Source organism: Phoca vitulina, unplaced genomic scaffold (assembly GCF_004348235.1).
Source record: "Phoca vitulina isolate PV1807 unplaced genomic scaffold, GSC_HSeal_1.0 scaffold3, whole genome shotgun sequence".
Classification (NCBI taxonomy): domain Eukaryota; kingdom Metazoa; phylum Chordata; class Mammalia; order Carnivora; family Phocidae; genus Phoca; species Phoca vitulina.
Window position 1 is genome coordinate 636302 of NW_022589706.1, and position 18191 is coordinate 654492.

The 18191-nt window shown below is 46.8% G+C and overlaps 1 protein-coding gene across 1 annotated transcript in view; it reads left to right on the plus strand.

The window, feature by feature from the left end:
• The window catches only part of EVC2 (EvC ciliary complex subunit 2), a 125923-nt gene that overhangs the window by 18202 nt on the left and 89530 nt on the right, over positions 1 to 18191 (plus strand). Inside the window, exons 6-7 of the mRNA XM_032399086.1 lie at positions 1167 to 1276; positions 6197 to 6250. Of these exons, the coding sequence (XP_032254977.1) occupies positions 1167 to 1276; positions 6197 to 6250 (164 nt within the window). The remainder of the gene's footprint in view (positions 1 to 1166; positions 1277 to 6196; positions 6251 to 18191) is intronic.

The following is an 18191-nucleotide window of genomic DNA, read 5'->3' on the forward strand; positions in this document are numbered from 1 at the left end:
GACTGCCTTTCTTGTTCGGGTGATGGAAATGTTCTGAAATCAGACTGTGGTGTGGTCGAAGAACTCTAAATACACAAAATCCCTTGAAGTGCACACTTAAAATGGGTGAACTGGGTGATACGTAAGTTTTATCTCAAAGCTGTTAAAAAAAAATAAGAAAGTATCACAACCTCAGCCCCACCACCGCCCAGTTCAGACGAGAAGCCAATATCAGCTCTGGTGGGCGCGGGGTGGTTGTCACAGAAAGAATTGGGACAGAGATGGTCCTTTCGGTTTGGGAGGCATCCACTGTTGGGACTTAAGGTGGGCAGGACCCATCTCCAACATCAGATGGGAGGGTCCCTCCAGGAAGCGGGGCTGCCTCCCGCAAAGCTAGAAACCTGAGGTAATAGCCCCTCTGCCCCCCACCCTCGTCTGGCGTTCCTCTCTTTCCCAGCTGTTGGTTCACCTTGGGGTCTGAGGGTGGCCCCTGTCCGGGAGCAGAGCTGCCTTCTCCAGAGAGCCCGGATGTTCCGTTTGACTTCTTACTAAGGAGAACTGTGAGCCAGGGAAGATTCCCCTTAAATACAGACAATTTTTGTAATGAAGCAATCGAGGGCCAGCTAGAGACCATGGGGCTGAGGGGGGCCCACATGAACCCACAGGGCCGGTTCCTGCCTCCCGGTGCCCCTTGCTGTGCTCACAGAACCAGCTGCCCAGAGGGGTCAGAGTAGGGCTTCGTGTCGGTCTGTCCACCGAGGCCCACAAGTCCGATGAAGATTCTTCTCCTTCGTTGTGTGAACAGGATTTTGGGGAATAAGTAGATCCCTGCCTAGATTCCAAACAAAACAGTTTGTGGGAGTTGGCAATACCCCGGATCAGGAAGACTGACCCGCCCAGTCCGGGGCAGTGCTGGGGAGGGCAGGGGGTCCCTGGAGAAGACCGTACAGGGGCAGCAGAGGGCCCTCCCTGGCTCCTCGCACCTGCTGACATCCTCTTCCAGGGGAAGAAGAGGGACCCTATGAGCGGGCACGCACAGTTCACTGTCCCCATCGCTGGCACCTGAGAGCCGAGCGGCGCCCTTGCTGTCCACGTCAGCTGTGGTGGCGGCCTCCTTTGACCTGGGGCTTGTCTGGGGTGTGGCGGAAGGGCCCCTCTTGACTCACACATGCTTTCTGTCTGAGCAGTGGGAGACTCCTTCTCGGTCAGCTACACAGCTTCCATTAAGGCCGGAGAAGTGGGGAGCGGAGAGGTCCTGATGCTTCCTGCCCAGCTCACCTTTCAGAGCTCAGCGCAGGTATGTCCTCCTTACTTTGGTTTCTGTGTCCTCACTGTTGTTTTAGAAGCTTTGACAGTTAGAGCACACGATCTCTTAGCTCCTCTCTTCCTTCCCTCCCTGCCTCTCTCTCTCGCTCCGTCCTTCCCTCCCTGCCTCTCCCCCTCTCCTTCCCTCCCTCCCTCTCTCCTTCCTTCACTTCTTTCCTTCCTCTCCCTCCCTCCTTCCTTCAGTGATACTGAGTTCTAGACGAGTGGGTGGGCCCTGGAATCTCACACACTTTGCTGTGAACCTGGCTCCCTTTAGTATCTCAGTAGGACCTCGAGTAATTCCTTAACTCCCATGGGTCTGACATAGGGTTATTATAAAGATAAGTGATCGGTAGATTGAAGTTCTTTTCACTGTGTCTTGCATATAATAAGCACTCAACCAGTAGTTTCTATTTGCATGAGTTCACTAGGAGCTGCTTTGACAAAGTTCCACAGACTAGAAATCTATGTTTTCATGATCCTGGAGGCCGGAAGTCCGAGATCAAGGTGCAGGCAGGGTTGGTTTTTCCCGAGGCCTCCCTCCTTGGTGTGTGCACGGCATCTCCCCGTGTCCTCATGCGGGCTTCCCTCTGTGCATGTCTGTGTCCTGATCCCCTTTTCTTACAAGGACCCCAGTCCTTGTAAGATTGCATCAGGGTCGCCCTAATGGCCTCATTTTAGGTTACTCACCTCTGTGAAGTCCCCACCTCCAAATACCGTCACGTTGTGAGGTGCTGGGGGCCAGGCTTCAGCATATGGATTCTGGGGGGACACGATTCAGCCTGTGACACCATTACTGTTCGTATCTTCATGTTTCGTTCACCTTTTAATCTGCGCGTGTGGCGAATGTGGTTCGTTGCGTGTCGTGCCCGGCCTCGTGCACGTCCTGGGGACGCAGGAGGAGATTCCATCCTTGCCCTCAAGGAGCTCATGCTCTAGTTACTTTGGTCATTTTGTTCTGAATTCGGCCTCCGGAGGAAGTACCTTTCACTAGATGGGGAAAGTGAGGCTCAGAGTGCAACTGCCCAGGTCCCACGACAGCCACCAGCTCCTTCCGCCCAAGGCTCGAGTACCTGCTGCAATAAGAAAAAACATCCCAGATAAAATGAGATAACAAGAAAGATTCCAAAAAGGTAAAGACCAGATACAAGGAAACTATTATATCAAGCTGTCAGAAGAGACAATTGCCTCAGAAAATAATTAGGGACAAAGGAACAGAGGACAAAGAAGGATACGAAAATAGAGATAAAACCACCCAGAAGAAATACTGTCCCAATTTCAGAGGACGGGAAACCAAGTGAGTTAAAATCAGAAGGGAAGAAGGTGACAGTCAGAAACCAAGGGTGGAAACTCAGAACCTCCACAAAACCGAAAATCTCCACCTCCTCATGCCTGAGCATTAGGACCTCAAGACCCTGGAAGCACCTGGGGAAGGCGGGTGGGGGGTATGGAGGGAGGGATGGAGGTGGGGGATGGAGGTGGGGGATGGAGGGGGGATGGACGGGGGATGGAGGTGAGGATGGATGGGGGATGGATGTGGGGTGGAGGTGGGGTATGGATGGGGGATGGAGGGGGGATGGAGGTGGGGATGGATGGGAGATGGAGGTGGGGATGGATGGGGGATGGATGTGGGGTGGAGGTGAGATGGATGTGGGGGTGGAGGTGGGGATGGAGGTGAGATGGATGTGGGGATGGATGTGGGGTGGATGTGGGACGGAGGTGGGGGTTAGTGGGGAGATGGAGGTGGGGGATGGTGGGGGGATGGTGGGGGGATGGAGGGACTCCTCACTCATTCCAGGGCCACCCGTCTGTTCCTTTGCTTGGGGCCTCCCCTGTCTGTCATATTGGCTTTATTTCTCTAGGAAGCCCCACCCCTGCTAGCCCCAGGAGACCAGGGACCTCATCTTTACTATGGACACCTGTGTTCTCCGTGCCAAAAATAGAGCCGTGCACAGTAAATGCTCAGTAAATATTTGTTGAATAAATGAATGAACAAATCAGTAAACTAATGAATCCTGGGCAAGGTTTAGTTTTTAACTTCTCTGAAGCTCGGGTGTCTCATCTACATAGAGGAGATGATTCTAGCAATGTCTCCAGTCTTCCGTGGGGGTGTGTGAGACGTGAGATGTGTCTGTATGCAATGGCCTGTGATTTCCTACCCCTTCCAAACCGTCAGGGGCAGATGTTCCGCAGATGGAACATGAACACACACCTGCCCTCCTGCAGATTCCAGAGTTCCAAGCTTCACTGGCCTGCGTGCCGGCTCTGGTCGACCAGCAGCGTCACCTCAGCCTAGTTCCTGCCGGAGAGATGAGTCCTGGGAGGCCAGTACTTGCTGAGTGATTATGTGCTGGGAGTTGACAAGGAGCTCCTGTACTTGTTTCTCACGTTGTTTCATCCAGTTGGACTTGACCGTCCCTCGGGTGACTGAGGCTTTCCTCCATGACCTGTAGAAGGTCAAGTGTACGTGGGGCTGACAATGACCCAAGTCTGAGTCTGCACATGAGAACAGTAGTTTGCTCTGCTTGTCAGTCGGTCCCAAGATGTCTTATATGACAAAAGGGGAAACAGTGACAGTTATTTAAACAGGCAAGGGCCCACCAGGATGGAGTCCTCCCGGTAGAGAGGTGACGTCTGACACGGGAGCACCACTACCCAGCTGCGTTTCAGAATCAGCGCTGAGTCTTTGGGCTTCAGTGTCCCCACGCCAACAATGAGAGGAGTAGGAAGATTCTCCCCCAGATCTCTTCTCCTGGCATTTTAGAATTGCATGAGCGTAATGGAGGAGACAGTAAGAGCTGCCTGTGGCTGGCCGTGGGCCGGAAGCACAGGTCCCCCTGATGCGTGGTCTGAAGGTCAATAGCAGCCTCAGGCGATGTCACAATGCTTTGCCCTTCATCTCACTTGGTCTCATCACGGGGCATTTTGTCCTGCAGATCATCACAAACAGAAGGGCGAGTGAGAGAGCATTCACATAGCTTTTACCACGGTGCACTGTTAAAATTGTTCTGTTTTATTTTTAGTTATTGTCCTCAGTCTCTTACTGTGCCTAACTCATCAGTTTAACTGGATGTATGTATGGTACAGAACGGCGTGACTAAGGTTCGGAACTGTCTGCGGTTTCAGGCATCCTCTGGGGGTCTGGGAACACATCCCCGGCAGGTGGGGGTGGGGGGAGGCTGTCATTCCTGCTCACGAATTGTCTAGCCAGAGGTGGTACTGTCAGACATGCATCGTGTCTGGGTCTGGAGGCTGCTTTCTCAAACACACACGCATAGCCCAGATTCATACAGGGTTGGATAAAATAGGCTCCAAGCGATGGATGGTCCAGAGGGAAAGACCTAGAGCAATCATGTCCAGTTTCTTACAATATATTATGGAAACGTCCTGCTCACCTCACATAGCCATCCCTGGATTTCACATGGCCAGCATTTTCTGATTTCAGGCCATGATCTAAAGCATGTTTCGCAAGCCTTGAAGTTTCTGTAGTAAGCACAGGGGTGAGGATTTACGGTTTGCAAAGAGATGAGGTCAAGCTTCATAGCACACTTGCAGCTTCTCTCTGCTTAGACCTCGGGTGTCAGAAAACACAGGGAGGAGGGGCCTGGGGGTAGAGAAGGGAATAGAACAACCTGATCGAACGTGGGCTTCTGAATGCAGCCTCGGGCGTCTGGGTCCGGACCCCGAAACTCATAGGGCATCGTGAATACCCCCAAACAGACGCAATCCAGAAATGGGAGGGGACAGGTGATTGCTTCATACGTGTCTTTTCTTTAAAGACTCATATTTAAAAAAAATTCCCTTTTCTCCCTAAACAAGGGCCTTGTGGTGTTTTTATTTCCTTTCGAAGCCTCCACTAGGGTGTCCCACTGGCCCATGATGGGTTTGGGCTGCCCTAGCGCTGTTATGGTAAGAACTCTGGGGCGCGGGTCGGGGCTCCACCTTGGACGGACCGCGGCTGGGTTGGAATGAACAGGGGTTGCCTCGCTCACTGGACTTCACACTCCGAGCCTCGAGGCCGGGTTATACACACGGACACCACCACGGCCACCACCGACTACGGCCGACAGCAGGAACACTTCCAGGGCTCACTCCCTGTGCCAGGCACACTTCCAGACTCTAGATTAGCTAATTTAATCCTCACAGCAACCGTACTGAGTTGAATAGGATTCCCATTTTACAGATGGGAAAACGGAGGCACAGAGAAGTCAATGCCTTGCCTGAAGTCAGACTGCTGGTGAGCGATGGGGCCAGGTGTGAGCCCAGGCAGGCCGGCTCTAACCACGGCGTTGTACTGCCTTTCAGTTGTCAGATCTTCTGCCTGCGTCCCTGGGACGATGTGTGTTCTTGCGGGGCGTCTTCTTGCGTGCTTGGACAGATAGCTGGCCTAACACCCTTCCGTTTCCCGTAGAGCAGAGGAGATTTGAAGGCAGGAGGAACAGACCCATGGGGCGCTGGGACTTAGGGGAGGGGCACATCACATTGGGAGGTGGCTTCAGTAGAGCCCCCGCTCGCTGTTGTCTGCACCTTTCCTGAAAGAAGCATGCCAGAGAGGTCGAGCGGTTGGCTGCTCTGTCGAGTGGCTGCTGAGCTTTGGAATCCATCCTCAGCCCCCGTCTGGCTGACCCCAAACCCTGGCATTTCACCAGAGGGCACACGGCCCATGCTTTCTCGCCAATTAGGGAAACTGGTGTTTGGATTCACACAAGCGTCCAGGAGAGAAGGAGGCCCTGCAAGTCCACAGACCTTACCCCCTGGAGGGACTTTCAGACCCCCACAAGCCCCGGCCCCCAACAGTCAAGGGCCTACTGCAGCTCCAGACACGGCGGGTTGCAGATACACAAAATGATACCCTCTGTGTCAGGCCCCAACACCTGGTGACGAAAGTGTTTTCTTTTCTCTTTTCTTCTAGAACAGAACCCAGCTAAAAGCCCTTTTCACCATAACAGCAGAAGAAAAGATAAAGGTAAGAGCGAAGACTTGAGCTGGACGGCCCCCTGGTGCCCCCCAGTGTGTCTTTTTCTGCCTCTGGTGTGTTGGTGTCTGGCTGTCCTCAGAGCCAAAGGGAGGGGGCGACTGCTGGCCTTGGGAGCGCAGACCACCGTGCAGTGTGGGGTCCCCCAGGGTAGCCAGAGGCTGTCGGGATAGTTGCCTGGATGGCCCCTCCATCTGGGCAAGAAGGTGTTTCTTCACCTTGTAAGCGCACTTTGCATTGCTTCAGCACCTGCTGGGGCCAGACATTAAGCAATTGACATATGCTGAATTGTGTGGTCTTCACTGCAATCCTGGGGGTAGATTCTATTTTTAAATCACCTTCATTTCATAGATGGGGAAACCAAGGCACCCATAGGCCAAGTAATTTGCCCGAGGTCACCCAGCTAGTGTGTCAGGGTTCCCAGCACCACTCCCAGGCTCAGTGATTGACTAGGAGGACGCATAGGACTACATGTATAGTCATACTCATGGCTGATTTATTACTGAGAAGGATGCAGAGTAAAATCAGCAAAGGGCAGAGGTGCACGGGGCGAAGTCTGCAAGACATCAGGCCTCAGCTTCCAGAGTCCTCTCCCGGTGGGAGTCACACAGGATGCAGAGTTGTCCAGCAGTGAGTGTGACAGCACAGCTCATCAGAGACCAGCACCAGGGTTTGTACTGGGGGCTGGGCACACGGCATCCTCTGCGTGGCACATACCATGGTTCCAGACTCCCAGGAGCAGTGTGTTCAGTGTAAACTACGTTGTTTGCACGACAGCTTAGGTGCAGTGAGCCACTCTTATCAGGGGATGGTGGGAACCCTCCCGAAATCCAAGTTTCTCGATGCCAGCCAAGGCCCCGCCTTGCATGCTGGCCTCTCAGAGGATAGCAGTCTTGGGCCTGCTGTGTGTGCTGCCCTCGTAGGGGCTGGAACCAGGATTTGAACACAAGCACTTTGGCTCCAGAGCCCTGTTGGGCAGTGGGCCACACCACCTCCTGGGGAGCTGAATCCCTGCCCCAAAGAGATGGAAACAAAACCCAGGTCTGGCTATAACAAAGGGAGGATTTATGGCGGGGGGAGGGCGGGGGATTCAGGAAGACAGGTGCCAGCTATCCTCCTGGCTGGTGTGTGCCCTCCTGGAGGGTGGGGCCATGTCCGCTTCATCCTTGTGCCCCATTCTGTGCCTTACGTTCTGAGTGGTACTCAGTAGGTAAATACCCCTTGACTGAGCTGATTGTTGATTGTCATCAATGCCGGTGATTGCTTCGAGGTGGGGTAGGTGTCTGGTTGCTGCGTGATTGTAATAGAAGTCAGAGAACGTTCACTTAATTGATATTTATGAGGCCTTCCCCCATGCCCCAGGCCCTCTCGTGTGGCTGGAGATGGGCCACACCCTGGTCTTCAGGGCAGCCTCCCACCCACACATTGCCTTCAAGGGCAACAGGAGTAGGTACCTGCTCTGGGGCGCGGACCCCTGGACGCACAGTTTGGCAATGGAGAACTGGGTTGGATTTCAGCCCTACGGCCCCTGGTCCAGGTGACCCTGCGCTGTGGACCACGTTCAGGGAGATCACCACTGAGCGGGAAGATGAGGTATATAAATGTGATGGCCTTACAGTGTTGTGGGGACAGCAAGTTCTTGGACCAAAGGCCTAGCTTTGAATCCTTGCCTGCCCACTGATTGTATGTGACTGCGAGTATGTTCCTTACCTCCCTGAGCCTCAGTGTCCTAGCTGTGAAATGAGTGATAATAGTACCCACTTCCTAGGGTGGTCGTCAAAGTAAATGGATTGATATGTGTAAAGCACTCGGCACAGTGCCTGGCGTTTTGTAAGTGCTCAGTAAACGTCAGCCGCTGTCTTTGCTATTATTATTATTATATGCACATGCAGACACCACCCCTCTGCGGGTGTTTTGTGATAATCGTGAATCGTGACCCCCATCCATCGGCTCCTTTGTTTTCTGTTACATTCCTGAGGGTGAAACTGGCGGGTGTCAGCCAAGGAAGGCAAGGCCCCAGGAAATTGCTTCCCATTTCGTATCACGAAGTCCTCTTGCCCTTTCTGTCTGCTGCATGAAGTCTGGGAGGAAAAAAAGATCACACCGTACGTGCTGGACATTGGTGTTCAGGTTGTGTTGGAGCTCCCCACAACTTCTTGTGTTGATCCCATATGCCCTTGAAAGGGCTGGGCACCGGGGCAGGGACCCGGAGAACAAGGATCTTGGATCTAATCAAGAGAGAGACATTTAAACCAACTGTTACATCTCCCAAATTCATGTAGAAAGCAGTTCCAATAATAATTTTAATAGGATTTGGGGGGAGATAGGTGATCAAATTAATCAGAGTTTCACCTGAAAACATAAATTTCTGAAACTAGATGAGAACATTGTGACAATGAAGAGTAATGTGGGAGCATTTGCCCTAGGAGATATTAAAGAATTATAAAGCTACATTAATATAGTATGCAACTCAAGAAAAGCCAGACCAATGGGACAGAATAGAGAATGTACACAGATGTCCATATAATAAAATGGTATTTCAAATCAGTGGGAAAAGAATGTATCACTCATAAATTTATGGGCAACTGGCTGGATCTTTTGGAAGAAAAATAAAGATGAATTCCCTCATCAGATTAAAATCTCGGTAAAACAATTTCTAAAAGGTAAATATAGGTCAGTATCACATGATATGAAGAAAACCACGAAGGAAAACCATGGCTTTGAGTACACAAATAGTTGAAAACTTGACATTTAAAAACAACATTAAGAAAGGTAAGTGACAAATTTGGGAAAATACTTGTAACAGACATAAAAAAGGATTGACGTCTTTGATATATAAAGAGCTTCTATTAATAACAAAAAGAAAGTGTCAGTAGATAGCTATGCGACATGAGAATTTCTCAAACACAAATTTACAGTGTGTACCCTTGAGCACAGTAGAGGGAGCGTGTAACTGTGTGCAGAATCTCATGGCTCATTGACTTGCACTCAGAAGATGGGAGGTGTGCAATCACACATCATCACGTCTACCTTCCCTGTGTCACCTCTTGTACGGATCACTGCACCAGCCTCCTACTTGTCCAGCCCTACTCCCCTCTAGCCCATCGTCGTCACTGTAGTGATCTTTCTAAAACACAAACCTGCTTGCTTTTCCCTTTCTGGAGGGACTCCCTATTGCCTACTGGATTAAGCCCAATTACCTCAGGTTAATATTCAGGAGCCATCAGAAAAGTTGGCTGCTGCTATCTCCTGGTGCTGCTGGGTCCCTGTGTTTTCCACACTGCACACTGTTTTGCATATGCTGTTCTTTTCTTACCTGTGCTTTGGACAACATTCTGCAGGAGCCTGACCAACTTCTGCACCTCTGATTCCTAAACCTTCTCCAGGCGTGCTGGTAACACCCTTGGCTGGGATCCCACGACATTGGGACATCTGATAAGCCTTGTCAGTCTGTGACATTGAGATTAGTTTCCTGGTTGGCATTTAATACATTTTTGTGACATCAGAATAGAATTTTTGCCCTGGAAGAGACTTCACAGATGATTTAGTTTGACTTTCTCATTTGAGAGTGAAAAAAAAAAAAAATCAGGTCTGGAGAGGCTGTGGGAACTGGCCAGGGTCCTGAAGCTTGATGACTACGTTAACGAAGAGTCATGCTGGGCAATTTGTTCTCAAATCCACTTTTTCACGAGACTGGTACCTTAGCAAAGCTACATTAATAAGTGTGATTCCCTCTACCAGTGATTACTCCTAAACTCTCACTCTTTTCAGAATTGTCAGCTGGGAAGCCCAGAGACTCTGCCCTCAAGGGCTGTGGGACAAAAGTCCACAAGTCCCTGACCCCCTCTGCTTCTTGGATCTTTAGCTCAGAGTGAAGGATTTCAACTAAATTACTCCTGAAATCTCTTCCAGAGAAATTCTGTATGGTCTTCTCTTTTCTCCAAACTTTTTCTGTCTTTTGGGGGTAGGTGGGTAGGATTTAATATATGTCCATTGTGGACATTTAGAGTAAACGCCCCCTCTATATTATGCAGACACTCACAGAGAAAGTTGGAAGAATAAAATAACATTACCTCATAATCCCACCACCAGAGGACCATTGTTAACATGTTGGCTTCTTGCTTCTATAAGTCTATGAATTTATTTATTACATAATTGAAGTCAAACTGTATAAACAACTCCTCCTCATGCTTTTATAACTTGCTGTTGGATTATAAGCATTGAAAGCATTCCTTTTGAAAGGCTTTTTTTTTTTGGTCCAGCATTGCTCTTCATAAATGCAGTGATAGAACTCATCAAAGGAATCTGCTCTCAGCTAATACATGATTAAAGAGATGGTAATAGCACATGATTCTTTGTCAGAGACAAGCGGGAAAGTTAGGGCCTGGGGATGAGGAGGCTGGGATCACTGAGCCGCTTCTCTTTCCTTATTCTTTCGTTAATGAAGTTTATGGTAAATAGGCTCTTTGAAATCTGTACTTATGATTATCAGTGAAATTTGGCTGCAAGATTTCTGGAGGAAATCTCAGAAGTATGATTAACTCAGGGCTGATTTCTAGTGCTCTAAGTGCTTAAATTTCTGCACCTGTCCCTGTGGTCATGGGCCCCACCAGCACCCAGCCTCCCAAGTGAGACATCCAGGGACATTTTTGGCCCCTATCTCTGGCATCCCACACATTCGTTCCATGCTCAGTCACTGTGTCCTGTGGACTCTGTCACCTAAATATTCCCCTAATTTCTACCTTTCCCTCCAGCCTGCCAGAAGTAGCAGTAATAGCTCAGATTTACTGACTGATCTCTGTGTCCTGCATCCCTAGCTAGTAGGCCCTATCTTGTGTGTGTAGTAAAGGACACACACATGAAATTTACCATTATTGACATTTAGTATGTTCCGTGTTGAGCAGACAGCACCACTGTCTAGGTCTGGAACATTTTCATCACCCCAAAAGGGAACTCTCTTCCCATTGAGCAGTTGCTCTCCATTCTCCCCTCCACCCTCAGTCTCTGGCAACCACTAATTTGCCTTCTGTCTCTATAGATTTGCCTGTTCCGACCATTTCATGTAATGCAATGTGGCCTTTTGTGTCCAGCTTCTTTCCTAAGCATGATATTTTCGAGGTCCATCCATGTTGTCGCGTTTATTGGTACTTCATTCCTTTTTATGGCTGAATCTTATTCCTTGTATGGGTGGACCACATTTTCTTTATCTCTTCATCAGGTGGTGGACCTCTGGGCTTGCCCCATCTTCTGGCTATTGTGAATAGTGCCCCTGTGAAGATTCAGGTACAGATTTTTATTTGAACACCTGTTTTCTGTTCTTTGGAGTATACACCCAGGACCAGATTACTGGGTTTTATGGTAATTCTGTGTTTAACTTAGCAAGGAACCATAGGCACTGTTTTAATCCTCATTTTACAGATGGGAAATTGCAGCTTATAGAAGGGGAGGCCCAGGGTCCCACGGTGTGGTAGGGGGTAGAGCTGAGAGCTGAACCCCCAAGTAGAGCCTCAGTCTTTACTAGCATGTTCTACTGCTTTCTGCAGCCTTGTTTCATGTCCTCATCCTATCTTCCTTGGCTGTCACATCCAGTTTGTCCTCCTCCAGGCTGATGTCACGAAGTAGCTAGATTTAACTTTCTAAAACTCCCCCTTGTCCTTCCAGCACGCAGCCCTGGGCTCACTGAATAAACTAGATGTCAAGAAAGTTTACCACCACATCCAAGTGCAGAGTTAACCCTGGTAGCCCACTTAAAGAGAGAGTTTCAGGAAACTCTCCACTTAAATACAGAGTTTTAGCAAACACAGTTATAGCAAAGCTTTGTTTCTGCACATATGAAATGGATGTAAGAATTCTGAGTTTAAAGTATTGTTTCAAAGACTAAAAAAGGAGTAAGGCCTGGCCTCTGGCAGAAGTTCAATAAAGATATTGATGGTTAAGAATAGTTTTGAGGAATGGATTTTAAAAACTTTTGGCCAGACACTGGGAGATTTTTAAAATCCTGCCCTACCAGTCAGTCCAGCAGAGTGAGCTGTATACTCAGAATAGGAATCACTGTTCACAGTGGCCCAAGACCCTGATGACCCAATGCAGGGCTCCTGGTAAAAGGCCAGGCCAGAGCCCGAGCCCCAGAGAGGCAGCTGTGGTATGAGGGCTACTAGCCCGGACTGCTGGGTGTGAATCCCAAGTTCACTGTTGACTAGCTCTGTGATCTTGGGCCATTTATTTAACTTCTTAGTACTTTTGCATTCTAATTTGTAAAATGTAGACTAAAACAGTGCCCATTTTATGGTATTGTGAGAATTAAATGGATTAATGCATGTAAAGCACTTGGAACCACTCTGGCACTTAGTGTCTGCTCAGTACATGTCAGCTATGATGATGGTGGTGGTGATGATGATGGTGATGATGAGGATGATGGTGATAATGATAGTGATGGTGATGATGGTGATGTGATGGTGAGGATGATGATGATAGTCATTATGGTGATGATCATGGTGAAAGTGATGATGATAACAAAGGTGGTAGTGATTATATGGAGCCTCCCTCTTCCCATAAAGCTACATCTTAAGATCTTACTCTCCTTTGGCCATTTACATGGAGGAGGAAATTTGAAGAGCAGAGGCATTTTGGGCGGGTCAGGGGAGCAAGACCTAGCTTAATTTAGCAACACTGATACTGAGGATTGAAAGAAGAAAGTGGGAGTTGTGAGTGGACCTGCCCCTAGCAGGTCCACTCATGTAGCTCTACCTACATGCACTTATCACTTGGTATCAGAAAGTAGGGATTGCAAGAGAGAAGGGAGAAAGATGGCGGGATCTGTAGAGCTTGCCCTACCTTTGCCCTCTTCCTAGATAATAGGCATTCATTCCTGCATCGGTGTCAGGTCCTGTTCCCATGACCTGCCACATCGCCTCTACTCTTCAAATTCTCTTGGCCATGTGAATGGCCGAAGGAGGGCAAGACTTCAGGTGGAGATTCAGAGAAGGTGGAGGTGGTAAGAGGAAGACAAGCATGGTGGCCTGACCCAGTTGACCAGTTCTACTTCATGAAGTAGGAAAGGAGAAGACCGACAGAGGGAGATAGAAAGATCTGTTTCTACCTTTTACAGTACAGTGGGACCCTGCCTGCGTATAATTCTGTCCTAGTCTTTGTTTCTGGTTGTCATCAATCAGGCAGGTAACTTCTACCATGGTGTGGGAGGTTGGGACTAAAAATGTTTTTAGAAAACCACACAACTCCCTGGATAAAAGCAGTGTGATCTAATGGGTGGAGAGCATGGACTTTGGAGTCAAACAGGGCTAGCTCTTGGTTTTTAGTTATGGACTTTGATTATTTAATCTCTTTCCATCTACATTTACCTATCAATAGAATGGAGATAATACATCCCCCACAGGATTGCTGAAGATTGAATGATGCAAAGCATATATCATACCATATTAGTTTTCTGGGGCTGCCCTAACAAATCATCACAAACTGGGGAGCTTAGAATAACAAAATCTTATTCTGTCACAGTTCTGAAGGCTAGAGGTCTGAATTAAGGTGTTGGCAGAGCTGTGCTCCCTTTGATGGCTTTAGAGAAGAAGCCTCGCCTCTTCCTAGCTTCTGGTGGCTCCTGGAAATCCTTCCTTGGTTGTACCTACATCACTCCAATCTCTGCCTCCATGGTCACATGGGCCTCTCTGTGTGAATCTGTCTCCACATTTCCCTGTCTTTATAAGGAACATTCATTAGATTTAGGACCCACCCTAATCCAATATGAACTCAATTTGATTACGTTTGCAAAGACCTTATTTCCAAATATGGTCACATTTATAGGTACTGGGGGTTAAGACTTCAGCGTATCTTTTTGGAAGACACAATTAAACCCATTACATGCACCTAGCCTAGGGACTAGTGTGTTTTTGGTGATCAGATGCCATTAATTCCTTGTATCTCCCCATTCTTTTTGCTAAAGCTGGAAAAAAAAAAAGCCCTTGCCTTCTGTGAAAGAGGAATCTTGAAAACAAATTGCTAATCAATATCCCCTTTGTTCTCTTTAGACACAGATTTTTTGTTTCCTTTCCATCAATATTTTAATGTATCCTCAGTGCAATGCTCTTCATGTTTATACAGTGTATTGGTTTTTTTCCCTTATCCAGTAGGTATACATATCAGGGCAAAGAGGGCTATTTCCAGCACATATGGAGAATTTGCGTGTCATTTTGGTGTTAATTAAAATGTAATATTTAGAATCAGGAGGATATTCAAATATGGAAACAGAACTGGTTCCCTGACCATATTTGATAACAGCATCTTTGGACCAAGGTTGATTGATCAATAGCCGAAAAAGTCATATGTGGCATTACTCTTTGATTCAGATTCCAATAAATGTCTGGACCAAAGCTCCTGTTTCTGACTTAACTTGGCTTTGACTCTCTTGAGGGTCAGGTTGGCCTTGTTGGTCTGTGAGAAAAATTTAACCTTGACTACAGCCTTCATTGTTACCAAAGGAATGAGGACTGCTTTTGTTGTCTTCTAGCCCCTAAGTAATACATTTAATCTTCTCATAATCTATAGTCATTCCTAATTAAACTAGTAGCAGATCGGCTTCTCTAGAAGCAGATGCTGAGACAGAGTTTGGAGTATAATATGTTTACCAGCATGCAGAAAAGAGTTAATATATCTGGCCTGAGATTGCCCTCCTTAGAAAGGCCTGCTTGCAAGGTTAGCCCTTGGTCAATGTCTGCAAACTTGGATTTCAGGACAGTTGCCACCATTCCCCAAACTGATAAGAGTGGCTCACTGTGCTGAAGCTATTATATTATAAATATAAATAAATGTATATAAGTATATTATAAACAATATATTTTATTTTTAAGGCCTGCTTTCATTCTGGGAGTCTGGAACTTTGGTACATGCTAGGGAGAGGGTGCCTAAGTGACCAGTCCTGGATAAAAGCCCTGGGCACTGTCTGTCATGAGCTTTGCTGTGTTGTTACACCCGTTGCTGGAGGAACTAAACAAGTCTTGTGTGATGGCCTTGGGAGAGGACTCTGGAAGCTTGCTTCCGCTTTCTTCAGGATTTAACCCCATGTGCCTTTTCCCTATGCTGAGTTTGCTCTGTATCTTCTCCCTGTAATAAATCATAGCTGTGAGAATGACTATAGGCTGAGTATTGTGAATCCTCCTGATGAATCATCGAACTTGGGGTGGTTGTGGGGTCTCCCCCCAACACAATCAGTGACCACCCATGAAGGGAAGAAGGAGAAAGTGGGATTGGGCAAAAGAGGACTGGGCAAGTTGCGATCAGGGCTGACAAAGCCTCACCTGGCAGTGAACGCTGGAGCAAGCTTTGCCTGTCTGAGTGTCACTTGTCAGGCTAAATGGCTGGCCATTATGCTTCTGCCATGCTCTGTTACCAGCCTACAGGTGTAGGCTGTCTACAGGAAGGGCATGACCTCAGGTGAGGTGGCTCTCTGCAGCTGATCTAGACCATGAAGCTGGAGGCTCTCTACAGGCCACATTGCCCATAGCTGGGCACCAAGTCTTTCCTCGAAGGGGGATCTGAGTGCTGCATTGCCTTGTCTACCTTTAAAAAATATTTATTATTCTTTTTGTTGTTTCCTGGTTATATAAGTAATACATGCTCATGTAGAGATCTTAGAAAACACAGAAACAAAGAAAAAACTCATCAAGCAATCACTCAGCAGAATTCCAGAGGATATTCTTCACAGGTTATATATATACATGTGTGCATATATGTTATTTTTGTTCTAATTAAATTGGGATTTTTCTATGTATACAGTTTTTTAAATTAATTAATTTTTTTTAATTTTTAAAAATGTTTTATTATGTCCAATGGTTCATTAGTTGCATATAACACACAGTGCTCATCACAACACGTGCCCTCCTTAACACCCATTTTGTACCTTCTTTAAAAATGTTACATTAGTATATAAGCATTTTTAAATAGTATTAAAAATTCAACACACCAAAATCGGTTACATTTCTACACACTAACAACGAACAATCCAAAAAGGAAATTAAGAAAACAATTTCATTCACTATAGCATCAAAGAGAATAAAATAATTAGGAATAAACTTAATCAAGACATGAAAGACTTGTACAGTGAAAACTACAAAACCCTGCTGGGGTAAGACACAAATAAATGGAAAGTCATCTTGTGCACATGGATTGGAAGACTTCATAATGCTGTGATATACAGATTCAGTGCAATTGCTGTCAAAATCTCAAAGGCATTTTTTTTTTTTACAGAAATAGAAAAGCCCATCCTAAAATTCATATGGCATTTCAAAGGAACCTGAATAATCAAAAAAATCTTGAAAAAGAATAAAGCTGGAGGCCCCATACTTCCTGATTTCAAAACTTAGTACAAAGCTACAATAGTCAAAACAGTGTGGTACTGTCATAAAGACAGACATATAAACTAATGGAATAGAATCAAGAGCCTAAGAAAAACCCTTGCATGGATAGTCAAATGATTTTTGACAAGGGTGGAAAGACTAATGGGGCAAGAAAAGTCATTTCAACAAATGATGTTTGGGAAACTGGATTTACACACACAAAAGAATGGAGTTGGACCCTTGCCTTACAGGATCTACAAAAATTTTAATTTTATTATGTTATGTTAGTCACCATACAATACATCATTGGTTTTTGATGTGGTGATCCACGATCCATTGTTTTCGTATAACACCCAGTGCTCCATGCAGTATGTGCCCTCCTTAATACCCATCACCGGGCTAACCAATCCCCCCTCCCCCCTCCCCTCTAAAACCCTGTTTGTTTCTCAGAGTCCATAGTCTCTCATGGTTCATCTCTCCCTCCAATTCCCCCCCCCGCCCATTTTTCCCTTCCTTCTCCTAATGTCCTCCATGCTATTCCTTATGTTCCACAAGTAAGTGAAACCATATGATAATTGACTTTCTTTGCTTGACTTATTTCACTTAGCATAATCTCCTCCAGTCCCATCCATGTTGATGTAAAAGTTGGGTATTCATCCTTTCTGATAGCTGAGTAATATTCCATTGTATATATGGACCACATCTTCTTCATCCATTCATCTGTTGAAGGGCATCTCAGCTCTTTCCACAGTTTAGCTATTGTGAACATTGCTGCTATGAACATTGGGGTGCATGTGGCCCTTCTTTTCACTACATCTGTGTCTTTGGGGTAAATACCCAAGAGTGCAATTGCTGGGTCATAGGGTAGCTCTATTTTTAAATTTTTGAGGAACCTCCACACTGTTTTCCAAAGTGGCTGTACCAACTTGCATTCCCACCAACAGTGTAAGAGGGTTCCCCTTTCTCCACAACCTCTCCAACATTTGTTGTTTCTTTCCCTGTCCATTTTTGCCATTCTAACTGGTGTAAGGCACCAGTTAATGTGGTTCTGATTTGAATTTCCCTGATGGCTAATGATGATGAACATTTTTTCATGTGTCTGTTAGCCATTTGTATGTCTTCTTCAGAGAAGTGTCTTTTCATATCTTCTGCCCACTTTTTGACTTGATTATTTGTTTTTTGGGTGTTGAGTTTGAGAAGTTCTTTATAGATCTTGGATACCAGCCCTTTATCTGTAGTGTAATTTGCAAATATCTTCTCCTATTCTGTGGGTTGCCTCTTTGTTTTGTTGACTGTTTCCTTTGCTGTGCAGAAGCTTTTTATCTTGATGAAGTCCCAAAAGTTCATTTTTGCTTTTGTTTCACTAGCTTTTGGAGCTGTATCTTGAAAGAAGTTGCTGTGGGCGATGTCAAAGAGGTTACTGCCTATGTTCTCCTCTAGGATTTTGATGGATTCCTGTCTCACATTGAGGTCTTTCATCCACTTTGAGTTTATCTTTGTGAATGGTGTTAGAGAATGGTTGAGTTTCATTCTTCTGCATGTGGCTGTCCAATTTTCCCAGCACCATTTATTGACGAGACTGTCTTTTT